This window comes from Geospiza fortis, unplaced genomic scaffold (assembly GCF_000277835.1).
Source record: "Geospiza fortis unplaced genomic scaffold, GeoFor_1.0 scaffold432, whole genome shotgun sequence".
NCBI classification, from domain to species: domain Eukaryota; kingdom Metazoa; phylum Chordata; class Aves; order Passeriformes; family Thraupidae; genus Geospiza; species Geospiza fortis.
Window position 1 is genome coordinate 22,250 of NW_005054436.1, and position 24,726 is coordinate 46,975.

Consider the following 24,726-nt stretch of genomic DNA (forward strand, 5'->3'; position numbering starts at 1 on the left):
CTTGTCCCAGGCAAATACGCCCTGAGGCACCCTGGGGATGGCCGAGAGCCCCAGTCCCCCCCTTCCTGTGCTCCCCTCACACCTCAAGGTCACGCTGATGTTTTATTCATCCCCTACAATCCGTTATATTCCTTAATTGCAGCCTCACACACTGTCACAAGTGTAAATAATTGCCTTGGAGGCTCATTAATCACTCCAGAGTGTTAACAAGCACCACAGCCCAGAGAGCTCTTTCAGGGGGCTTAAGGGTGGTGGGGACCCCCCAAACACAGAGGGTTTAGCACCCGAGTCTGGGTACAAATGGCATGGCCTGTGAAAAAATTCACACTTCAGGCCAAGATTTAAAAATTAATGATGGGTTAATTAACAGCTTCACCGTCCTTCTCTGCTTTCACACTCTGGCTCATGAAGACATGGGAGCAGCACACTCCACGACCCTGAGGCTCAAGCTGGAGAGCTATAAACTCGAGACAGACATCCCAAACCCATCTTAGGAAGCAGTCAGTGCTGCAGAGATAGTTCACACCTTTATTACTCTGGCTGGAAGGGTTCTTCCTTGCTCCTCTCCCTGCCATCCTTCCTTCTTTCCTGGGACATGGTGCCTTCAAGCCAGGATGGATGGTCCATTTGTCACAGAGCAGAGGGGCACAGTGGCATCCCAACAGCATCTGGCCATGCTGCACCCACCCTGTCCCCTCCATGTCTCTCCCCTCCGTGTGCACTTAGGTGAGGAAAAAGGTGTTTGGGTTATGACCTGGCCCTCTGCCACCCTCAGCTCCCAGGCACAGCCCCATGTCCATGGAGCAATGTCTCTCCTGCCCCCAAACCAGGAATGAGTCTGTTCCCAGTGGGATCCCAGCACACCCCAATCAAAGGGCAGGAATTTGCAGAGAAGAACCATTGAATTCACAGGGACCTTCTTGAGTGAACTTGACATTGCCGGAAGCCAGGTCCCCAGGATGTTTCAAAGAGCCCAGTGCAAGGGTACAAAGACCTGGTGTTTAGGGACTGGTGCCACCCTGATCCCTCCTCCCCAACCCAGCTGCCCAATGTGGTGTCACAGCATCTTGTCTTGCACCATGTTCCCTCCAGCCCAATTGCCAGCCGCATCAGCAGAACTGCAGGAGAAGCAGAGCCCAGGGCAGGTGGTAAGCCCTCACCCAGCACCCAAAGCACCACATCAGGGGGCTCTGCTACCCCTGAAGGCTAGGAAAGGGGTGGGTTGCCCAGAGCCTCTCCCCAGATGGTCACAGACCTTCCAGCGGTTCCCACACTCGTTGCACAGCACGAACGTTGTCATGGGCTCGTCAGCGCTGCGCGTCTGTACCTGGGGTGGAGCAGCACTGCCTCAGTGAGACCCTTACAGCATCCCCCAAGGCAAGCTCCCCTGCAGACCAGGCCTGACCTGGTTGTACGTGCAGTTCTTCTTCTTGCATTTGCCACACTGGAAGAGGTCGGTGACGGTGCCACCTGTCTTGGCCATCTGGTGCTCCCGGATGGCCTCCTGGGTCATGGCATTCCGCAGCTTCTTCAGCTCATCACTGGCCATCTCCTGCCACCAGCATTGGCCCACATGGGTCAGTGTGGCCATGGCTCTGCTCACATTCAAGTACCACAGTCCAACACCTTCCCCATCCTCTCCCAAAACAGGATTAATCCTGCTGTCTGTGCTCACTGGAGGGCTTAGACCTATTCTGATGAAAAAATCATCCCATCTTCAAACTACAACTGCTGTCTGCAGGGATCTGTCTCCCCACAGGGGAAACTGGGCTTCTGAGGAGCCTGATTTGTGGAGTCTGGTTGAGGAGGACAAATGGGGACACTCCAGCCTGATTCCTGCCAGTGTGTGACATCCCACAGCCAGATCTGTGTTAGGCTGGGGGTCTGCAGGGCTTTAAGGGGACCTAGCAGCACTGCCAGCTTTCTCCTAATGCTCCCCGTGTCTCATTCAGCACTGGAGTGGGACAGGGAGATGCTGGGACATCCCCAGTGTGGACAGCACCAAGCCAAGACCCAGCACTTGGGCACCACAGAGGCAGCATAGAAGAGATCCAGGGGCACCAGCCCCATGCACCCCAGTGCCCACCTCAGCAGTCATGCGGGCGATGAGGCTGGGCTCAATGGCCCCACACAGCACATTCCTCCGCAGCCCAGGGTTCTTGGGGTCCTTCAGGTTGCTGATCCTGCTCCGCACCCGGTTGCGATACTTCATGTCTGTGCTCTTCAGCTCCTGGAAGATATGTGGGGTCCGTCAAAGAATCAACACAGGGGGATGGGGGATGCCAGCTTGCTGCTGCTGTCACCAGGGTCAATGGTCACGTGGAGGTGGCTGATCTCAGTGGGGCTTTCCTCCCTGTGGGAAGTGTCCCGATCCTTGGCTTTAAGAGGATGAAGCACAGCTTGAGATGTGGGGAGGAAAATGACTTTCCACTGCCTTGGAACATCTAACACCCAGGCAAGGCTATGGAGCTCAGGGACTATCACCAAGTCCTGTGCTGGGACAAAAGTTCATGGTGCAGAGGACTCTGTCTACTCCCTCCTCCCAAAGAACATGGGTATGGACGGGTTGATGTAGCAGCTTTGGCCACAGATCTGGGAGGCACCAAAAAGGGCACCCAGGAGGTGAACCACCCTGGGGCTGGTCCTGGTCTCAGTGGCCTGCCAGGAGAACCCCAAGCCTTGAGTTGGGGGTGGGCAGAGGTGGCTCCGTCCCTTCCAGCATGACACAGCCTGGACATTGTGACAGACTGGTTCTAGCAGGAGACACAGGCACCTACAGCAGGCTCATGGGAAAAGCTTTGGCTGGGTTTGGATTATTTCCCCAGGGATGAATGCAGGTCCCTGACCAGAGGGGACTGGGGAGGACGCACAGACCCCTGGAAAAAGGGAGGTGCTCAGGAGATACTTTGCTCAGCATCACCTTCAGCCTTAGCCTCAGCATCCTCTCACTGAGGTCTGGGCTCCCTCTGCAGGCAACGAGCACGGCAGAGTCTGTCACCCTCTGTCCTTGTCCCTGTCACCCTCTGTCCTGTCCCCAGCAGCACTCTTGAGCCCACGTACGCGCCCCCCCCCCAGCAGGTGAAGCCTGGGGACCCCTAGGCTCCCAAAGGATATGGTCTTCAATGTCCGATGCCATCTTCTCGCAGTTAACACTGAACTTCTTGTAGTCGTCTAAAGGGTAGAGAGGTTAAGGGGTGACTTTCAGGTGTGAAACCAGCCACAGGTCTCACTGTACCTCCCCCAGAAAATCTCACCTCTCCCCCTGTACTTGCCCCAGACCCTCTATCTCTAAAATACCTAGTTTTACCCATCTTGAACCTTACCAAGATGCATCCTCACATCCAACTCCCTTATCATAGACCCTACCAACCTTCTTTTCTTTCCTTTGGGGCTGAATGCTCCTATTAGGACTGTCCCATAGGAGAAATAGCCCAATCTGGGGTCCAGCACCCCCAGAACTGCTCACCGTCCATGCGCAGTGCAGCTGTCAACATCTCAATGCACTTGTCCCGCACCGAGTCCCCTGTGAGGTAGCAGGGGGCCAGGAAGCAGGGGCTGGCAGAGAAGGAGGGGCTGCTGGGGGTTCGCGGCACCTCAGGCTTGGCCTTGCTGCTGTTGGCTCTGCAGGGGCACATGGAGGGGCACGGGCAGGCGGCAGTGTCCTGGCACAGCTGCAGGGACCTGCCGGGGTCCCTTGGAAGTGGAGTGGGTCTCTCCTACCTTTCCTCCTTGCTGTCACTGGAGTTTCTCTGGGAGCTGGTGGGAGCTGGAGAGAGGCTGGTGCCCACAGAGGCTCTCCTGGGAGTGGCATGAAACAGGACAGTGGGGATAACACCAGAGACAGGGCAGGCAGAACAGGGGGCAGGGACTGGTGGCAGGACCTCAGGCATCAGCACATCGATGAGAGTACTCGTTCGGAAGCCAACAGGGATCTCCATTTGCTCCTCCCAGGAAATATCCCAGTGCTGTGCAGGATCAGGGCTTCCAGCCACTTCTCACCCCCTCCATGTTCATGGTATCTCCAAGGGGGACCCTAAAAGCATCCCCAGGCTGCCCAGGGACACCCCCTCCTTACCTCTCTCCTGACGGTCTCTTCTGTGTGGAGGAAGAGGAGGAGACAGTTGAGGACCTGGAGTCAGCAGAGGCAGTCCTGGCAGGACAAGTCCTGTGTGAGAGGGCAGTAGCTGGGACAAGTGATGGCTCCACACCCCAAGCACAACCCACTGAGGGGCCAGGGTCTTGCCTCTCCCATCCTCATGTAGCCCAGGACCCACCTCTCTTTCTTGCCGTCCAAAAGTGATTTCTTGGAGGACGCAGTGGGGCTCCTGCCATCACTGGACTCTCTTCACCATGGCCCAAAGGAAGGGAGAGAAGCTCTCAGCAAACCCAGCACACTCTGGCAACCTGTGAGCTGGATCCTGTCCATCTGCATCCCCCATCCCTGAGCACCCCCCCCAGGCTGCCAGCAAAGCCTCCTCTGGGCTGGCGGTGCCTGGCAGAGCCTGGCGTGAGGGTCAGGGCATCCTTCAGCAGGTACCTCTCCGGGCTGGAATCAGCAGAGTGGCCCTGGGTGGTGGTGGCATGAGAGTCACACTTGCTGGGCTTCCTAGAGATAGAGAGAGCACGGGTCAGATGAGCACTGTCCAAAATGACCTAGTTTTAGAGAAGGGAAAATAGAAAATATCCACTTCTCCCTCCTCCAAAATCGGCCCTGGTGCTGTCTCAGAGGCAGTTTGGTCTCCAGAGGTGCTGCCAGCATCCATGGGTAGGCAGAGATGGATAAACTCTTAAAGACCAAGCAGAGGGTGGTCTCATATTGGCCCTGGTGTCCCCCAACAGCAGGCAGGAGTCCTCACCTCTCCTTGTGCTTCTCCCTGTGCTTCTCAGCTGTATTCTTGCTGTGCTTCACCCCTTCACTGGGGCAGCTGGAAACATCCAGCCCCTTCTTCTTCTCCTTGTCTCCATCTGTTTCCTTCTCCTTCTTCTTATCTGCATCCTTCTCTTTTTTTGTGGCGGTGGACTCTGTGGGAAGGATTTGGGTGTCACAGTCACAGCCCAAACCAGCATAGGGCACCTGCACAGTTGCATCCTGGGGTGGGGAATGATTGTCGAGATGCTCAGCCCTTGGTGGGGCACACATTTATTTACACCAGCCTATCCCAGAGTGAAAACAAGCCTTTGGAAAATCTGAGTTACAGGTTATAGGAGCCTGCATGCCCTAGCTCTGGACTGATTCCACTCCATCCCCCCAGAAAGCATTCGGGCTTGAGGTGCAGGGATGGCTCAGGCAGGATTGAGATTTGGGGGGTTCTCGTCTCCCTCCAGCATCGCTCACCCAGAAGCCGCTTCCAATTTTTGATGAGGATTTTGGCTGAGGCCACCACCTCTTCATCTGAGCAGTGTTTCCGCACTGAGTTCACAGCCACTCCAATCCGTGTGGTCTGGGGACACACACCAGGGACACATCCTTAGGGATGTGGTGGCTGGCACAAGGCACAGGACAAGCTACCCCACGGGGTGTCCCCCCACCCAAACCCCCTCACCTGGAGCAGCTGGATGGTCATGGTGTAGCCAGTAAGGGACTTGAGCAGATCCAGTGCCCCTTCCTAGAGCAGGGAGAAGCCACAGGAGCCCTTGAGGAGGCACCAGGCAGCACCAGGAAGGGCATGACAGGAGCACCCAAAGCAGCCCTGGGCTGCTCCCTGGGGTTGCCTGACCTCTCACACCGATAGAAAAGTCCCACACCCAAATCCTGCTGGATCATCCCAGCCCCAGGTCACATCTCCAGCTGGATAGCGCGAGCTTTTCTTAAAACTTGGGAAAACCCCCATCTGCAAGAAAAATCTGGGCTGGTGGGAGTTAAGGACAGCTGGGGGATTTCCCAGTGTCCCCCACTCAGGCATGTGAAGGTCCATGGGACACATCCTGGTACCCTGCAGTGGCAGCTGAGATAAGGACAGTCCAGCACAGAGCCTTCCTCCTCCTCCTCCCTCTCTTTCTCCTCCTCCTCCCTCTCTTTCTCCTCCTCCTCATCCTTGGCATTTTTAGAGCCCCAGCAGCAGACACCAGCTCCCAGGTATCCCCCTCCAGGGCACTGTTCCATGGAGCCCCACCATGAGCGGCTGAATCAGATCCCCCCGGTTTGATGGATGCAGGGACATTCCTGCGCTGTAGGTGGACCCTGGCTCTGTCTCATCCCAAAGAGCAGCAAGAGTAGTATGGAACACCCTGGAACACCCCTGTCCCTTGACCCCTAGGTAATTCCTGGCAGCAAGCAGAGCCATGGGATGTGGTTTGATACCAAGCGTTGGCATCCCAAAAAGCCACCAGATCCATGGAGACGGCAGTGCTGCCCCCCCAGCCAGGAGCCTGCACCTTGTCAGGGCAAAGGCCAGTGGAAACAGTCAAATATTAACTCTGAGAGCTGGGCTTGGCACATATAACAGGCTCACCAGGATCCTCACTTGGCACAAGGGTGGCAGGGCTGGATCCTGGCTTCCCCAGAGCACAGCCATCCAGGAAACAGCGTCTGACCCCTTCCCCTCCCTTTGCACACTTGTGCAACAGGCAGGGCTGTGCCCGAGGGTGTTATATCCCCCAGCCCAGAGCTTTTCCTTGCCTGTACACGAGCCTCTGGCCCTGGCACTGATCAGGTGTTGGTGCACAGGCTGGGGGCCAAACACCTGTTGCCCACAATCCGGCACTGCCAAGCAGCGTCAGGAGCTGCCACCCATGGGACACACACCCCCTTACCCCCAAATCCCAGTGTCTGGGAGCAATGGGGTACAGGAGAGCCCCAAATTAGAGGCAAAATTAAATCCCCTGGGTACTCGCTATGATGTCCTGAGGCTGGGCTTGGGTGACACAGGCAGCAACCCTTAAACCCACTCAGCACCTCCAGGGACAGCGTGAGGGCTGTGAAAAGCAAACCCCCCCCCCACCTTTTCCAAGCCACACAACATTCAAACATGCATGTAAACAAGCAAGTGTGTAAATAAGCATGTGTGTAAATATGTACACATGTAAATACGTATGTTTAAATACGTGCACATACCCCGAGGAGCTCAGCCACCTTACCGTGCTTTTCCTGGCCACCATCTTATCCAATTTCTTGGCAATCCGGACCAGCTCCTCAGTAGGGCCCATGGCGGGGCTCCAGCAGAGCAGGACGCTGGCTGCGGGCACAGCTGGGCCCTGCTGACATGGGGTCCTGGGCAGCGGGGTGGAAGGGAGCAGAGAGCAGGGGAAAAGGGGGAAAGGGACGGGAAGGGAAGAGAAGGGAAGGGACAGAAAGCAGAAAGGAGGTGGGGCTGTCCCGGCCAGTTATAAACTCCTGCCAGGAAAGCAAAATAGCACATGGGAGGGCTAAATATAGCCGAGAGCCACGGCTGCAGGAGCGGAGGAGGTGCGCGCTGGGGCACTCCAGGACACGTGGCTCGTGGCTGTGGGGAGCCCAGGGAGGCATTAGGGCCCGGGATGGAGCTTTGCCATCAGCATGGCTGAGGTAGGGAATCCTCAGGGGCACGGGCACAGCACAGTGTGCCACAGGCTCAGTTTTTCCCAAAGTTGATCCAGCAGCGAGAGCCCTGGGGGAATAATCTTTATACTCCATGCATTGGAATGTTCCAATATACGTGGAATTCCACTATACAGGAATAGTTCTTATACTGGAGTACTCCACATATTGGAGTATTTTGGTACTGAGAATACCCCCTCCCTGGAAACGTCCAAGGTCAGGATGGACAGGCTTGGAGCAACCTGCCTGGTCTAGTGGAAGGTGTCCCCCGTACATCAGGGGGTGGACGGAACGATCTTTAAGGCCCCTTCCAACATTCCGTGATTGTGCGATGACAAATGACACGCTGCAGTCTTTGAAGCACAGCAGAGATGGTGCGCCAGCAGAGCCAGCTGATAGTGTGCCAGCCTGGGGCAGGAGCAGGAGCCCTTCAGGCCTGGCTGGACAGGCAGCAATATGGGGCACAGGCCACTGGGATATGTAGGTGGCAACAACCTTGCCATCCTTGCTTGTCCCTGCTCCAGCACTCACATGGCGGGGCTGTAGTATGAGCATCCTGCTCTGGATCCATGTCCCAGCCTAGCCCTACATGGCTGCCCCCAAGGGTGATCACAGATGCCAGGGACTGGGAGCCTTGGGAACACATCAGCAGCATCACCATGCTGGGGATGGCAGGGCAGGGGTTGTACCTCCCAACACACTCCCAGGTGCTTAAAAAATGATGGTTTATTAGAAATCAGACAGAAAACATTTTAAAAAAGACTTTTTTGAGATGAAGCATCTGACACAGAAATGAGAAGGGTAAAGTGAGGGGGTATGGAGGCAGGTGGCTCCCAGGGGACACTGCTACAGGGGTATGCTGGTCCTAGAAAAAGTTGCAAAACCCCCTCTGAGACCCCCCCCGGAGGGAAGGGGCAGTGATCCAGCACCCACCCCATATGAGGGACATGGGGCAGGGGCTCTGTAGTACCACCTGAAACATACCCTGCCCTCCAAATCAAGGAATGGCATTTTGCTACCAGTTTTGGAGAAGCTTTGGAGCATCCCTGAACTCCACCAGTCCAGGCAGCTCCCAGAACCTGGGGTGGGGGATGGACACAAAAAAAAAAAACCCTCTCCTATTTCTTGCCCATCCCAAAGGCTTCACAGTTGGGGTACAGAAGGAGGCTGGTGGTCCATGGCTGCCCCCAGGATGAGGAGGAGGCTTCATGACTATCTGGCAGAGGGTAGGGGATACCAAATACAGCTCCCCCATCCCAAATTCCTTGCAGAGAAGGAAGAAGAAAACCCAAAGGATGGGCAGACACCACAGGAATGACAGAAGAGCAGCGGGAGCAGGGGCTGGCACAGAAACCTCAGCCCACCAGTGCAGCAAGCGTGTCCATTCTCTGCTCCTCAGCCCCCCACTGCTGTCTTCCAGGGATGGTTTTCCCAATGCAGGGAATCTCTGGGCCCCCTTGGAGGGCAGTGGTCTCATGCCAGGATCCTGGGCACATGTCCCTTTGGCCTGGCTCTACCAAGCCCCTAGCAGGGAGCTGGCTCTACTCCCAGTCAATGGGACAGTGACAAATGGGCCACCCCCACATGGTCAGTCTTGCAAGAGGTGGACGAAGCTGGCAGGGAAGACTCCAGTGCGGGAGCCATCACCCTCGATGAAGCCAACCTGGGGGTACAGAAAGAGGGTTCAGGGGAGTGCAAGTCTTATCTTGAGATATGAGCCCCAGAACTTCTTCCCTGCTCAATTCCAACAGGTATTTAGAGAGGCAAAGCTGTGGTGACACATCAGCGGAGCCCTCCTAGCCCTCCTTCATGCATACATGGGGCAGAAGTCCCCCATCTGTGCCCACCCAGAAAAACCCAGCCTCCTTCAGAAGAGAACTGGAGGGGGAAAAGGCCCAGGATTTGGATCCCAGCACCTGTCCATGCCATGGTGACTCACCCAGATCTGCTCGTCCTCCTCCCGTGTCACCACAATGACCTCCCCCTTGGAGAAGGTCAGCTCTCGTGCCTTGTCTCCCTTGCAGTCAGCCACTGCCTTTACTCGCTTCTGCCTCCCCTTGGCCTGAAATGGGATCGAAAGGGGGTGACAGACCCCCCCCGAAGCCATCCAAAAGGTGGCAAGGGATAGGACCCCCTGATCACTCCATCTGCCACCCCAGGATAAGAGGAGCTGGGATGCTCGGGGATGCAGAGGAGGATTTGCACCTACCGGAGCAAATCTTCTGGGCATGGGCACAGGGGGCATCTTGCTGAGAGCAGGGTCCTCGGGGCCACCAGGGCTCTGGGGGGACCCAGACGACCCCATTTTGCCCACCGTGCCACCAATGCGCCGGTACGAGCGGGTGCTCTCTGAGCTGTGGGTGACAGTGGGAACAGTGTCACCCCTCCTCTGCTGTTGCCTTCCCCCACCCTGTTCTCCATCCTGTGAGGTCTCAGGGAGGTTAGGGCTTCCCCCATGGGACCTGATCTCACCCACAGCCCCCTGGATGCTGATGAAAGGGGTCTCCAGCACCCAAACTCCCTCGAATGAGCCCATCCCACCACATTTTCCCAAAGGAGAGAAAAAATACATATAACTGGCAGAGGATCTTGGTGTCCTCCCAAATAATCTGCATCATTGTCTCCAAGGACAACCCAGCATCCCCATAGCTGCCCTTATCTCCTCCTGCATCCCAGGGTCACCATCAGTTTCTTTGGAGATCCCAGAGGGTGAGGACCCTTTTGCTTCACAGCAATTCTCCATGTCCATGGGGGTGGCAGAGGTTGAAGTTCACCCACCAGCACCGTACAATGATCCCCCAACACCAAGTGCAACCCCAGTCTGGAGCAGGGTCCCTACCCAAACTTGACAGGGGGGATGTCAGGGACTGTGCCGCCTGGCAGGGGCTGTGTGGGTGGGGGACTCAGCTCTGGCCCCCGCCGACTGCTGCTCGTGTCCGTCTCAGAGCGGGTTTCCCAGTAGGCTGCCCACTGGCTCTCGGTGGGGCTGCGGGTGCTGGGGGTGCCATCCAGGGCACCCGTGCTGCTGGCACAGGGCAGGCTGTGTGGTGCCACTGCCTCCGCTGGCCCAGAGAAGTGAGGCTCCGATGCCTGCCGGGGTAATTCAGGGCGCTCTGGGGGAACACACGCAATGGGGACAATAAACTTGGTCTCTGGGGGAAGGCACAGCCCCACCATGATGACCCCCTCCTTCAACTCACCAGTGGGGCTGTGGCTGGGTTTGGGGCGAGAGCTGCCCCGCGTAGGGTTTTTGAGGGGCAGCGGCGGGGGGATCTCCTCGCTGTGAGCCCGGCGGGGTACAGTGCATGAGGGCACCAGGATGCTCTCGTAGGTCTTGTTGGTGATGTCCATCCCCATGCAGCTCCAGCGGGTCTGGGGGCAGGCAGGCAGTGGGCTGGTGGCCAGTGGCGATGTGCCCTTGAAGGAGTGCTGGAGGGGGCTCACCTGGGGGTACACACACAGCTCCAGGGATGTCCCACTGCCACCAGCCCCCCAAAAGGGTCTGCACTCCCACAGCTCCCTTACCAGGGATGTGGAGGCCCCACCATCCCACAGTACCTTCTCCTCCAGCTCATCCTCACTGTCATAGGGCAACTCTGATGGGGGCTCCCAGTCATAGTCCACATGGATTTGCAGAGATAGCTTCCCTGCCTGTGCTTGCTCCAGCTGCCAGAGGGATGGGGCAGGTCAGGGGGATCCCAGGATGGGGCAGCCCACAGGGGTCTCGGCACTGGAGGGACACGTTCCAAAAGCCCCCCGCCTTCATGCCAGTCCTCCTCAGGCACTTGATCCCCTCTCCCCACTCTGAGCTTCTCCCCCATTCCTCCATCCCACCTACCAGCTCCTCACACTCGCTGTACTTCAGCCTCCTCGCCACATCCAGAGCTGTCTCGCCTGCCGCATTCACTGCCCAAGGGACAAAAGGGGGATAAATCCAAGTTGCAGCCTTACCACTCTCACCAAAGAACCCCAAAACCTCTGTCCCAACCTCATACCTGTGGTGAAGGTGGCTTTCCCTTTCAGGAGCAGCTTGAGGCAGTTGGGCTGGTTATAGAGTGCACCATAGTGCAAGGCCGTGTTCCCATTCTGTGTCACCCGGTCCAGCGTTCCCCTGTGCAGGGCCAATGGCAGGAAAGTCAAGGCTTTAATACAAGCTCCCTGTACATTCCTCCCATGAGAGAGAGGGGCAGGGAACACTGGGAGCCCTTGGGGACACACCCATTCTGGATGATGAAGTCCACCAAGGGAAGGGATGATCTGTCAGCGTGGCGTACGGCCATGTGCAGCGGCAGCTCGCCTGCATCCTGCCAAGAGATGGGAGGGAGAGATGACCCTGAGAGTGCTCATCTTTCCTCAGGATAAAGTGAAAAGAAGTACTGGATCCAAGAATGCTCATCTTCCCCCCTGAATGAAGGGAAAAGGAGTGCTGGACACATCTATGCTCATCTCCCAAGATATGGAAGGGAGAGGAGAGCTGGCCTCAACAATACTTCATCTCCTGTGTGTAGGAGAGAAGAGAGCAGGACCTAAGGATGCTCACCTTTCAACCAGCATATCCCTTCTCAAAGCCCAAGGCAACCCAGAGCACAGCCACCCAGAGAGGGAAAATCCATACCCTGTTGGGTGCAGGCCTCACCTGACCCTCAGGGCTGGCCAGGGGCTTGGTCAGGTCATGCCCCTCGGCAAAGGCCTTGAGCAGGGCCAGGAGGTCACGGGCTTGAATGGCTTCCCAGAGGCCGTGGGGGTTGTCCTGGCTGCTCTTCTGCACGTAGCGTCGCTCCATGTACTTGGCCATGATGTATTCCTTGCGTGCAGCCCTGCCGGAAGGGGGGCTTGGATAGGCATGGAGACAGGCTGTGGAGCCCTGTGCTCCTGCCTCCTCCTGAAGCCTCAGGATCAAGGGTAAGCCTCCAAAGAGGTGCAGATCCCCACCACAATCCAGCAATGACATCAGGATGCCTCATCCCAGGCCTGTCTTAAATGGGCAGTGGCAGCATGGGGACAACAACAGGGCACACACCATGCACTCTTTTTCCTTCTCCTCCTCTTCTTCCCAGCACACCCAAGTCCCTGACTCACATATCACTGCTGGCTGAAGGCTTGGGACAGTCCTGTGTGGGTAGTGCGGCCTCCATGATCTCATTGAAACGAGTGTTCCCAATGCTAACAGCCAGCTAGGGAGAGAGGAGAACAGAGGGACATAAACCCTCCTGGTCACACTCACCCTGTTCCAGCCAGATCCCATCCCAGAAGGAAGGAATCCATTGGATCCATCCAGGGCTTTCCCAGAGCAGCATCTTTGCCAGGATGATGCTCTCTTATGGCAGTGGAAATCTATTTTAGGAGGGAGAAAATCTTGGGGAGCTGCCAGCAGCCCCGTGCTTAGCAAACAGCTTCGCAGAGCCCCCCTTGCCCACACCACTGTGCTGGGGAAACTGAGGCAAGTTTGCAAGCCCTGGAGCAAACGGGACAGATGGGATGGAGGAGAAGAAATGATCCCTGTGTCACAGGAGGTTTGGGAGACACAGAGGATGGTTCCCAGGGTGCCAGGAGACCTCTGGGCTCAGAGAACAGCTTACCAGCAGCTCAGAGGTGCTGAGAACATCCAGAGTGAGGGACTGGATGCGGGAATAATGCACACCCAGCTCCCGATGGATGCCAGAGCACTCGATGCACGTCAGGATGCCAAGGTTGGTAGAGAGCCACGTGGGATCTGCAGTGGGAGCAGCGTGGGGCTCAGCAGCATGTCCGGCCCCCAAAGATGCTGTGACCCCCATGAACCCTGACTCACACCTAGGGTGGAGGGACACCCCAGGCCCTGACGTACCTGGGGCACTGCAGTCACAACACTGCTTGTTTCCCGGCATGTTCTTCACCTCACTGATAACCAGCCTGGTGAGCTCCTGCATGCTGCCGTCCACCCCGGTGCCTGCCGCCACCCCGCCACTGCCCCCATCCCCCTTGAAGGCATTGCTCAGGGCTTCATCCTTGCTGTTCTGCAGCACTGAGACCCACCTGGGCAGGAGGGAGGAGGAAGAGGAGGATGAGGAAGGCAGAGCAGGATCTGGCATGTCAAGGAGGAGGGATGGGCTGTGGCACTTACACAACACACTCTTGCTCATCCTCTGCTTGGAAATGATAGGTCCTGTTGTCTGCAGGGATGGGGAGAGAGGAGAGAAGGTGAAAGGAGAGAAGCTGTGTCTGCCACATCCCTTGAATTGTTTAAGCTTGGACAGGGCTTGGAGCAATCTGGTCTAGCGGAAGATATCCCTGCCCATGGTGCGGGGGTGGAACAAAACAGTCTTTAAGGTTACTTCCAACCTAAACCATTCTAGGATTCTGTGGTCTAGGGATGCCAAGGAATCAGCTGAAATCTCTTCAAATGAGCTGATTAATTACAAATTAAATCACTGCACATCACTCTCCCATCACCTGAGCCCTGTCACAATCTCTTTTTGTCTCAGGTTTCTAGCAGTCACTGGATTGGTCCTTCATCTGTAAAGACAGCCAGGAAGACACCCAGAGCCAGATTAAAGAGGGTGCCACTGTGTTTCAGAGGGAAAACCCACTCCAAAAAGGGAGAGGTCCCACCAAAGCCTCCACCTCCAGATCAAACACCTCACACCCCAGCCACTGCACCTCATCCCAGGTACTCACGTGTCACCAGGTCAAAGCATTTTTTCTCCTCAGCATGGGGCCGCACCTGGCAGGTGAGGAGGTTCAGCTTCACAGGGGGACGGTTTATCTGCAGGGTGAGAGGACCGAGGTGGGTTAAAGGACCAGGAATGAATGGGATGGGCATCACCATCTCCGGTGGCAACTGTGGTGGTACAACCACCACCACAGATGGTTTCTCTCGGGATAACCATGCAAATCAGACCCTGTCTGACTTATTTCAGAAGAACAGGAACCCTCTGCAGGAGAACACGTCTCCAGGAGGTCCCTCTGTCCCTCCTGCAGTTTCCAGCCTCCACCGCCAGGGGGCAGCCCTTCCCTCCCAACCAGCCCATCCCCTTTGGGCTCGTCTGGACCCGCATTGTCCGTCTGTCCGCCCCTGCCAGGATCGCCTCCTCTCCCATGGACAGACACGAGGACACCACCCTGGGACCCTGTCAGACACGGGGACACCACCCTGGGACCCCCATCAGAAACGGGGCACCACCCTGGGACCCCTGTCAGACACGGGGACACCACTCTGGGACCCCCATCAGAAACGGGGCACCACCCTGGGACCACCGTCAGACACGGGGCACCACCCTGGGACCCCTGTCAGATACAGGGGACTTTCTTTAAACTGTTCAGTCCCATCCTGCATTGATTTTTAAGCCAGGCAGATTTGTGATCAGTTTTGGCAAAATTAAACCTGAAATCCAATGGACACCAAGCCCCAAAGGGTGCACAAAAAAGGGTCAGGGCTGCAGCCCCCACACTCCCCACCGTGCTGTGGGAGATGGTCAGGCAGCCATACTTCACACCACACTTCCTCTTCTGCCACACTTTGCGGATCCTGAGAAGAAGGAAGAGGAGGAGTGAGGATTGCACAGCTGCAATCACCCACATCCACATCCCAAACCAGCCATGGCAGAGGCCTGATGGGAGTTCTGGACATGGGGTTATGCTTTCTCTAACTCATAGACTACTAATATTCCTGTGAGCTGGATTTCAGCTCTGGGCCTCCCATGAGCACCGACAATATCAGGATGAAGCCAAGAGCTCTCCAGGATAACACTCATCCTCACCCATCACTCTTCTTGTACAGGAATCCTGACTTCTCTGTCCCGTACTGCTTGTTGCCTTGGTGCTGGTGGATACTGTAGCCACTGCCAGAGTTCTTCCTGTTCAAGTTTTCCTGAAAAAAAGACAATAAAAAAGCAAAGTGAGAGGCACAGAGGCGGCCGCTGCCCCAGGTGACCTTGTCCTTACGGGGGTACAGTATGTCCAAAAGATGCCAGACAGCCCCATTCCCTCCCAGCATCCAAATGTCTCCAGGTCCCTGGAGAGGTTAACCCAGCTCCCCCTCTCCCAAACTAACCCCAGCGTACCCAGCACCTCTTGATGCTCCTTCCCAGCTCTTCCCTGCCCATCCTGGGGTCTCACCTCCTTGTTCTCCAGCTGCAGGATGTTGCGGAGGGAGTCACGGGTCTGCGTGAGCTGCTTCACCTCCTCCTCCTGTGCTTGGTGCAGCTGCAGAGGGAGCAGCTGCCCTCAGGGCTGCCCTGAGCACAGGTGCTGGCCGGGGCTGGCACAGGGACGGGGGCATGCCGGGGGACAGGCTGAGGGCACTGCAGGGCAGCGTGAAGGCCTTACCGCGTGCAGGGACACGGCGAGCTTCTCAATGAAGGGGTAGAGATTCTGGGCAGCCTTCCAGCCGTCTTGGAAGAAACTGGGTGTTTGTTGAGGGTGATTAAGATGCAGATGGGGAAGATGGAGGAAAAAAGAGGGTTTTTAGAGAAATTGTGGCAGGAGATCATGGTGATCCCCTCCCTGGTACTTGCTTTGTGGCTCCCTGGCTACGGGGATCTGGAGAGAGCCCAGCAAAGGCCAAGCCTAGCCCATGGGGTTTGGATACCCCAAATATTTGGGATGTTTGGCATGCAGGATTGGCCTCTTGTTTAATCCCAGCTCAACTCACTGGGGAGCAGTGCTGCCAAAAGCCACATTCTGGGGGGTCCCTGGGTCACAGTACCAGTCAAAGACATGCTTTTAACCAGTCTCAACCTGCCTCAGTTTCCCCACTTGAGAGCTGGAGGAGATGATGACTCCCACACTATTCCAGCCTCACAGAGCAACAGGAAAGGCAAGGGGATGTTGATCCTCACTCCAAACACCCTTGTTACAAGCCCCATGGCTAAAGCCAGAGCTGCTCAGCTGAGCTCATCCCTGGAAATCTACCCAGAAACCAAATAATCAGATACATCTCAAGCCAATGCCCCTCCCACTGCCCCATGGACACGTTTACAGATCCTCAAAACAACAAAGCACATTTCAACTCCCCAGAGAAAACTGAGAAGTGATGGGCTCTGGCCAGTATCTCCACTAACAGCTTTATGGCTCTGGGATGAGAGCAGAAGACCTCAGACCCTCGTGGGACCACCCAAGGGTGACAACCAGCCCCATCTTGACCCAGGTGGCACCTACTTGTGCTGAGCGTGGAAAAACTTGATGAGGCTCTGCAGGAAATCTGGTCCCTGCTTCATCTGAGACTCTCTGGCTTTTAGCAGGTACTGGAGGGGGAGAAAACACCTGGTTAGGTGACAGAGACAAGGACCAGCTGCAAATATCCCAGAGGAAAGAGCAAGAGCCTGCCTAGCCCTTGGTTCCCTTCCCAGCACAGGAGGAAGGTTAAAACACTGGCTGGGTTTCAAGAAGTCAAGTCAGGATGTTGGATTTGAAGGCAGCTCACTGGGGACCACCCTCAAAAACCTGGCTCTGGAAGTCCTCCAAGACATGGAAAGTTCAAGGACTGAGGCAGGCCTCCAAGTTTTCCAGCCAAGCATGCTTCTCCCACTGCTCATTACTTCTGGAGTTAATAAATAACCAAAACTCAAGGCATCTTGCGAAGGAAAGAAAAAACACGACAAAAAAGGCCAAATGTTTTTTAAGATATGGCCCTTTTTTTCCCAAAAAATCAGATTCCAAGAAGCGAGCACCTGCAGCACACCAGCACTGGAGGTCTGCTGAGGTGCCCCGTGGGATGGGGAATTTCAGCTTTATGCATCAAACCCGTCCATCAGCTGCAGGCAGGGAAGGAAACACACTGACTCTCGCTCACCCTAAGTAAAAGAAGGAGGGGAAGAGATTTTCCCCCTGCAAGCTCCTCTCCAGCTGCTGGAATGGTTTCAAGTGGGGAGCGAGGGGAGGGGAAGGCAGCCCTGAGCTCTGGGGGCTTTCCAGGGTGAGACAGAGCTCCTGGAATGGAGCCTCACCATGGCCCAGGCACTGCAGACACCCTGAGGGGTCACTGGACTGGGCACGGCTGTTAAAGTGCTCCATGACAGCTGGAGAGGCCAAGTCAATGTCAGAGAGCACGTCCCACCCAGAAAAGGCCACATGTGCCCAGCTCCTGTGGGATGTCCCTGCCCTGCCACCCACATCCCACGGTGACAGTGGCAGCAGAGCATCCCAGGCAGCGCTGGCTGGGACCTGTGAACAAAGGGATGCTCCCAGCAGCCCTGGGCCCATGTCCAACTGCTCCCACAGCCCTGAGGGTGTGAGATGGCCCACGATGAGGAGACACCACCACCCCATGGAGTAAAACAGGACCCTGGAAGTAGCAAAACCCACTTTCCAATAAACCTATGTGCATCATATGGGCCCCCAGCCCCCCAGAAGAACTGCCCTCCCATTTCCAGGGCCAGCAGCAGCTCTCATGCATGCAGAAACACGGGTGCACATGCCCAGCTCCAGCTCCCACCTCTCCATGTGCTGTTATTTATCCCACAGTGGAGCTATTCAAGGGAGTGACTCATCTGGCCGGGTCGAAGCTCCGAGGCAGGCACAGCCTCCTACCCACAACCCCTGCTCTTTGCTGGGCGGGCATGGGGCGGCACCAGGATCTGGCCCTCGGGAACATGGGAGACCTCTGGGACAACCCATGGCAGACTTGTTTCCTGCTCTGCCACTCTCGAAGTTTATGGGGCTGCTGAGTGTCTGGAGCCAGGACACTTGGGTTCCTCCTCGCTGCAGGGCTTCAAAATTGAGTCTCCTTCATTTATTCCCATCTGACCTCTTGAGCATGGACTGCAAGGACCCAGAATTGACAAGGATCTGGGGTGACTTGTGACCCCCTTCATCAAAGCCAGGAGCAGTTTTGAGGATAGGCAAAAACCACAAAGCCAACCTCACGGACGTTAGCCAAAAAAGCTCACTTTTTACCCAAATGCCACCCAAGGAAGGGTAGGAGTGGGGCTGGGGGGACATGGAAGGAACCCCCAGGCCACCCTTGTGGGCCACCATGGGTGCCATTTGGAGCTGCATCCCACAGGGACCTCAGCAGGGGGATGGGATGGGATGGGATGGGATGGGATGGGATGGGATGGGATGGGATGGGATGGGATGGAGATTCCCGAGCTGGGACCATGCTGGGGCACAGGGAGAAGGGGACGGACAAGGGTCCCGCACAGCACACAGGTGGGGCTGCTTTGGTGTCAGATACTGGGAGAGGCTCTGATGTCCCTGCACAGCTTCTAGCAGAGCAGTCCCCCATGCCCCCCGGGACTCTGTTCCTGGGGGGAAAAGTCCCCAATCCCCTTGGCACAGCCCCCACCTCACACATGTGGAGCTGCAAGAGCCGCCGCTCCTTCTGCATGTCCTCGGCCACCTCTGCTGCTGGTGGTTCCGCCTGGATGACTCCAGCCACGCGGGCTCGTTCCTTCTCCTTCTCCATCTTTCCCCTGTGGAATGGGATGAAGGTGGGCTGGGGACATCCCTGCTCTGAGGGGTGTCCCATGCAGGAGGCTACAGTGGGGATGGGATCAGGAGAAACATCTCCAGGCCCTCTCCAGCCCTTCCCTTTCCCCTTTGGGAAAAGCTGGACCAGAACCCTCCCCATGACAGACTGACACCATCGGTGCCTGGCTCCAGTCCAGGGACAAAACACCTTTGTGCAGCGTGGGATTAGGTAGATTTTGCCAGAGGCAGCATGTTACTTACACTTTAGTCTCATAATCCTTCCAGGCCTTTTCAATCTGCTTCTTGGAATCCTGTGGCAAAGGAAAAAGGGGGTGGCAGCTGTCAGGGAAAGCAAAAGAGCCCGTGGCACTAAATGGGCCAAGAGCTTTGCTCTGCATTGCTGCACCCCTTGAGGGTGATGAGTGTCCCTATCAGGTCTTCACCCCTCACTTCTGTCACTCCCAACCCTCACTGCTTCCTTCCATGCCCTGGTGCTAGCTCCTCCCTTCTCCTGGCCACAGACAGGAGCTGAATCCATACCAGAGGTCTTGCCGCAGAATGTCACCAAACGAGTGACCCTGGGGACAGGACTTACCAGGCGGCCATCCTTCAGCTGCCCCTTCAACAGGCTATCCAGGGGGAAGGACACGATGTTATTCAGGTTCTGCACCTGCCGAAGGTAGACAAAGGGCCACCCCACGGTGAGGGAAGTCAGGGAGCTGGAGCCCCAGGTCTTCCCCGGTGCCAGGGACCTCCCCCCAACTCTGTCACTGCCCCAGGAAGGGTTAAAGAAGCTGGAAGGGTGGCTGAATCCAGGATCCTGGCAGAGGGCACGCTGGGGCTTGTTGGAACTGGCTGCAAGATGTCTGACGAATGTGGCCCTTCCCACAAACCACACCAGCAGCACAGCTGCCAAAAACAAAGCTGTCTTCCCCCACCGACACCTCATCCCTGTCCCCATTCCTGTCCCCAGCATCCAGCAGCACGACCAGCCCCTCCATGGTCCTGTGATACAAAGAGCTCACCCATGTCAAAGGGGCTTCCCAAAATGCCTCCCTTTTTTGGGATCTGGGGATAGCAGCTCAGCCACCACTATCCCTGCCAGTCCTGTGCAGGGGTCTGCGGTGGGGACATGGGAGCCCACTGCTGTCCTGGCCTCCCTCCATGCAGCCCACGGAGCAGCACCCCATTTTATAGCTGTGAGAGCAGCTCCAGCACCCACATGGGACTTCCCCAGTGTACCCAGATTTCTTTTAAGGGTTTTGGTCCTCTGCAGCACCTGAGGAGAAACCCAGCCCCAGGGCACAGGACTACCCCCAAACCAGGGGTAATGGGGGACTCCAGGGAGACTCTAGGAGGGGAAACAGCTTTTTGGATCTGGTTTTGGCACAGAACTCACTCAGCAGCATGTGGGGCAGGAGGTGGGGACCCTCAGAACTGGTCCAACTCCTCCATCAGGACAGTTCTGCAGAGCTCTACTGGAGCACAGGAGTCCAGCAGGCTATGACAGCCAGGATGGGGAAGGGGAGGAGGAGGGAGGCCCAGATTGGGGTAACTGGGAGAGGAACACATCAAAAATCTGAAATTCTTGCTGGGGGAAGGGCAGCAGAAATCAATTTCCTCCTTAAGCAGAGCCAGGGGCAAAAAAACACCCTTTGGAGAGGGGGATTTGAAAGTGAACAGAGAGGGGGCCACATGGGACCCCCCAGGGATTTGCTGCTGGGCATGCATGAACCCAGCTCCATTCAGGACCTGAGTTTTCCATTGGAGCCATTCCTGGCTCGGCTCGCAGCCGCCTCTGCCTGCTCCTCGCAGCCCCACTGTGCAGCCCAGCGTGGCTTTGATTTACTCTTGGCAAGCGAGACCAGAGATGCAATTGATGTGAGAAAAAAACAGAAAGCAAGAAAAAAGGGAAAAATGAAAATAGCAGCCCCAGCTTCCCATTAGATCCCAGTGTCAATGGCCCCAGGGAGCTAGGAGTGAGCTATAAATCCAGTAACAAGGGTATCAGATGGTCTGAGAGCACTGGGAATGTGTCCTTGAGTCCAAGGTAGGAGGTAGGGATTGCTGCATGTGGTGGAGGGCAGCTAAATTGGAAGGAGGGGAGCTGCACTGGTTGGTAGGGGATTCCAAATCCAAGTGGATTTGGGACAGCTCACCAGGTTCTTGAAGAGTGCAGTGACCTCACGGGTGAAGACCGCCAGGTTTAGGAAGCCGGTAGAGAGCTCATGGTTGTTCTGGGAGAGGTGGTTGTTGCCAAAGTTCTCCAGGGCCTCACTGTACTGTTCTTCATTCTCCACATGGGCTGTATGGAGAGACACCAAAGAGGGACATGCGGTGACCCTGCAGCACCCGACACATTAGGGTCACACCATCTCTCCATCCCCTTCTAACAGAGCTGGCCCAATCCTAATGCAGGACAGCAGCAGTGCCACAAAACAACCTCCCTAAGGTTCTCAATTTTTCCTTTTCATATATATTTCAGACAGTTTTTGGCATCTAAGCACATTATCAGGTCACATCATGTGGTTCCACCAGCAGCTAGCATCCACCTCCTTACTTTTTTTGGGTTTGCCACCCACCTCTGTAGCAAATCTGGACTGATCCCGCTGGACAACACCACTGGAATATCCAAAGCAAGCTTCCTAAGGCTCTCCATTTCCCTCTTTATACAATTTTAAGACAATTTTTGGCACCTTAGCACGTTTCCAGACTGGCGGGCTGGTAGCACCCAAGCAGCAAATAGCCCCAGGCTCAGCAGCACCCACAGCTGCCCGGTGTGACCATTGCTGGTGGAGGATGGGGCTATCACACACCCCCAGCCCCATGCTCTGGGAATGCCCATTATCTCCCTAAGCCCAACTCACTGAGCCCGGAGATGTGAATAGCTTTCACATATTTCCTGATCCTCTGGAGCACAGCTTGGTCCCCATCCAGGCTCTGCAATAGCAAAGAGAGAAAACAAATGGAGCTCATTAGCCAAGCATGGCTGCCACTCCCCCAGCCCAGCTGGCCCTTGGAAAAGCTGCAACTCCACTGTGCAGATGTGTGGGGTGGGATCCAAGCTCCCAGGGCTGGGAAAGGAGCTGGAGGCATCCTGGGATGCTGGAACCACAGCGTCCAGCCGGTCTCCTGCCAGGGCTGTGGTCCCAATAGCTTTGCTGCCAGGCAGGGCTTTGGCTGGCCACAGAGAGGAGGGTTTGAGCAAGACAGCAGGAGGAGGTAAGAGGCTCTTTGGATCCCAGCAGCTTCTATTAAGCACGGAAAGCTTAATAGAAAGCCAGCCTCTCTGGCTCTTGCAGGGACTGTTTCAACCAAGGAGGAGTTGAAGCATCATGTAGCACATAAGCCCATCCCCATGGCTCAGAACCAGGTGAGATGTGTGAGCGTGCTCAGCTCTCACAGGACCCACATCCTGCTGATGGGGACCTAAATCCCATAAACCCTTGTGCTGATTGTGTGCTAAACCACAACAATCCCACAACGAGCAATGTGACTTTCCAAATCCCCCCAGCTCACGCATGATCTTGCCCCACGGTCCCCAGCACCATGAGTCTCCCTGCAGCCCCATCATCCAGATCCTGCTCTGGTTTGGAGCTCTCCCCATCCGCCCATCTCTTCCTACCTGTATAGCCCTGATTTGCCCCCTAAGCACCACAACAAATTCAACCCCACCAAGGTCTGTGACAAACTCACCCCACTCAACCCAAAGGCAAGGAGCTGTGGTGCTGCCAGCACAAGCATCTGAGCACACGCTGGCCCCAGCATCAGGAAAGGGTTAATGGTGGCTTGGCTGCAGGTACCAGAGCCATGATAACAGGCTGGAAATATTTAGAGGGTGTGAACAGCAGAAAGGGCAGGGATGAAACCTCGGAGGAATTACAATAAAGACGCTCTCTCTCTGCTTGAGCTCTGTTGAAGGTTTTCGGGCTGATGTCAAGGCTGATTTCCTGACAGCAGAGTCAGCCCAGCTTCAGCACTGCTCTCTTCGTCCGATGGGATGCTGCCAGGATGAACTGGCTTGGAGCAGACTGGGGCTGAGGTGGGAGCCAAACCCCCTGCTCAGGAGTCTTGCAATGCATCTACAGAGGGAAGAATGTTGGGGTGCACCAAAGCCCCTCATGGCCCTTCTCTATGTCACATCCAGGTGCACCAAACTCTCCAGAGCAGAGATATTCCCTGTCTCTGGGGGAACTCAGGGCTGGATGCCTGGATGCTCCAGGCTTGCAAACCTGGCAGAGTCTTAGGAAGGGGAAACTGAGGTAGCATGAGATGCTTTGGAAGCATCACTGGGAAAATGTGGGAAGATGCTCCTTCAAGTGTCCAGGATGGAGCACCTCATCCTGGTGCCAGCTCACAGCTGCTGGATGCAGAACGCAGGGCTGGCGCAGAGCAGGGATGATCCAGGGAAGGGCACAAGGGCTTTCAGGAAGGGGTCTGTGCATCTACCAGTGGCCACAGGGCAAGCAGAGACAAGTATTTGGGTGGTTAACACAGAGGGAATCACTGTACAGTGCTGCCAGCACCTGCAGGCAGCACTGGCATCCCTAGTGTAACATACTGGCTGCTGGGAACACAGTCCTTGGCTGCTCAGGAGTGGAGGAGCAGAGATGTCTGGAGCCCCCGATGGCACCCATCATCCCCCAGGCCCAGCTCAAGGGCTTCTGGTCAGGGGACAGCTGAGGACATTGGCATAACAGGGACGTCAGCAGGAGGAATTCCCCATGGGATGGAGGAAGGGATGAATGCACACCTGCACCACAGCTAGCTGGGCTCGCAGCCGGGAGACCTCAGGCAGGATGCTCAATGGAGGCCATTCTTCTCCCTCCCCCGCTGCTGCCGGCTCGTGCTCCCCAGCGAAGGAGCCGCCACGGGTGCCAGAGCCAGGGTGCCAAGCTGTCAGGCCGGGAGCAGTATGTGGCACTGCCCTGGGGGACAGGGTGAGCTGGGAGCTCATCTGCCAGCAGCCTCTGCCATGTCACCCTGCCCTAGCCCAGAGGTGCCCAGTCCCCTCTGATGTGCACACAGCACCCAGCACCAACCACCAAGGGCTGGATTCAGCCTTCCAAGCCCACTCCAGAGACCTCAGGCTCTCTCTCTGCAGCAGCCCCAGGGATCCTGAAGTCCCACAAACCCCGGGGAGAGGACCCTCTTTAATCTCAGGAGGTAAACTGAGGCACAAAGTAGCTCTGGGCAATATCAAGATGTCTCCTTAGTGTTGAGCAGCAATCTCCAGTCCTCTCCCTGCTCACTCCTGCCCCACGATTTCAGACCAGCTCCTATCTTGGGTGCATGTGGCCATGCTTTGTCCCAGGGTCCTGGTGGGATGTAGCCATCCCTTCCCACCCAGCAGTCACTGGAGTTCGACCAGCATCCTTCACTCCCTCCTGCTCACCAAGCCACCTGCCAGTATTTGGGGAGGTGACAGGATGGATTATGGCTCGGTTTGGTCACAGAGAGTCTCTCCCCTCCCCCAGTGATCCCCAAATCCGCCACTGATTATCCCCCTTGCCTCATGCTATCACCATGTTGCAGCTCCAAAGATAGCAGGGAGCTGGCTTGCTCAGATTTCCCTTCTCCCCTCGTGCTGGGACCAGGGGGATGCCAAAGGTCTAGCAGCAGGTTAGCCTCCTCCCCAGAGCCTCCAGTGGCATGGAGGGTTCAGCCCTGTGCCCTCCATGGCACATATGGCACAGCAGTCACGATTCCCAGCTATCTCTCATGGTTGCTGGAGCTTTACTAAGCCAATCCCAGAGACCCCCTGTCATTCCCGATGGACGCATCTCTCGCCAACCCTGCATCCCTTAATCACAGCCTCT

The 24,726-nt window shown here is 56.4% G+C and overlaps 2 protein-coding genes across 6 annotated transcripts in view; both read right to left on the reverse strand.

Annotated features, from left to right (window-relative positions):
- Positions 1–490: 490 nt before the first annotated feature.
- Positions 491–7,454, reverse strand: TCEA3 (transcription elongation factor A3). Of its 3 annotated transcripts, none has more exons than XM_005427072.2 (14): positions 7,078–7,454; positions 5,544–5,606; positions 5,336–5,441; positions 4,857–5,022; positions 4,538–4,606; positions 4,275–4,343; positions 4,076–4,150; positions 3,721–3,798; positions 3,467–3,621; positions 3,115–3,171; positions 2,087–2,241; positions 1,406–1,552; positions 1,256–1,327; positions 491–1,118 (listed from the first exon to the last, which is right to left on the reverse strand). In XM_005427072.2, the coding sequence occupies exons 1-14, from the start codon at positions 7,144–7,146 to the stop codon at positions 1,110–1,112; spliced, it is 1,290 nt and encodes a 429-aa protein (XP_005427129.1). In that variant the 5' UTR covers positions 7,147–7,454; the 3' UTR covers positions 491–1,109. The 3 variants fall into 3 exon arrangements, with proteins under 3 accessions (XP_005427129.1, XP_030917914.1, XP_005427128.1); XM_031062054.1 differs by having other exon boundaries at positions 4,076–4,165; XM_005427071.2 differs by having other exon boundaries at positions 491–1,327.
- A 768-nt stretch (positions 7,455–8,222) lies between these two features.
- The window catches only part of ASAP3 (ArfGAP with SH3 domain, ankyrin repeat and PH domain 3), a 17,611-nt gene continuing 1,107 nt past the window's right edge, over positions 8,223–24,726 (reverse strand). The window contains exons 2-26 of one of the 3 annotated variants that reach the window (XM_031062069.1): positions 21,775–21,847; positions 21,067–21,212; positions 19,503–19,577; positions 19,169–19,218; positions 18,783–18,909; positions 16,655–16,740; positions 15,824–15,899; positions 15,614–15,700; positions 15,256–15,365; positions 14,954–15,023; positions 14,174–14,261; positions 13,620–13,668; positions 13,344–13,531; positions 13,096–13,229; positions 12,596–12,690; positions 12,153–12,333; positions 11,735–11,820; positions 11,512–11,627; positions 11,355–11,422; positions 11,075–11,182; positions 10,717–10,960; positions 10,356–10,629; positions 9,726–9,870; positions 9,534–9,578; positions 8,223–8,780 (exon numbers count right to left, since the gene is read on the reverse strand). In XM_031062069.1, coding sequence (XP_030917929.1) covers positions 8,532–8,780; positions 9,534–9,578; positions 9,726–9,870; positions 10,356–10,629; positions 10,717–10,960; positions 11,075–11,182; positions 11,355–11,422; positions 11,512–11,627; positions 11,735–11,820; positions 12,153–12,333; positions 12,596–12,690; positions 13,096–13,229; positions 13,344–13,531; positions 13,620–13,668; positions 14,174–14,261; positions 14,954–15,023; positions 15,256–15,365; positions 15,614–15,700; positions 15,824–15,899; positions 16,655–16,740; positions 18,783–18,909; positions 19,169–19,218; positions 19,503–19,577; positions 21,067–21,212; positions 21,775–21,847 — 2,970 coding nt within the window. In that variant the 3' untranslated portion in view covers positions 8,223–8,531. Of the gene's footprint in view, positions 9,180–9,455; positions 9,579–9,725; positions 9,871–10,355; positions 10,630–10,716; positions 10,961–11,074; positions 11,183–11,354; positions 11,423–11,511; positions 11,628–11,734; positions 11,821–12,152; positions 12,334–12,595; positions 12,691–13,095; positions 13,230–13,343; positions 13,532–13,619; positions 13,669–14,173; positions 14,262–14,953; positions 15,024–15,255; positions 15,366–15,613; positions 15,701–15,823; positions 15,900–16,654; positions 16,741–18,782; positions 18,910–19,168; positions 19,219–19,502; positions 19,578–21,066; positions 21,213–21,774; positions 21,848–24,726 lie in introns of all 3 variants that reach the window. The other 2 variants (XM_031062070.1, XM_031062071.1) reach the window with 2 other exon arrangements.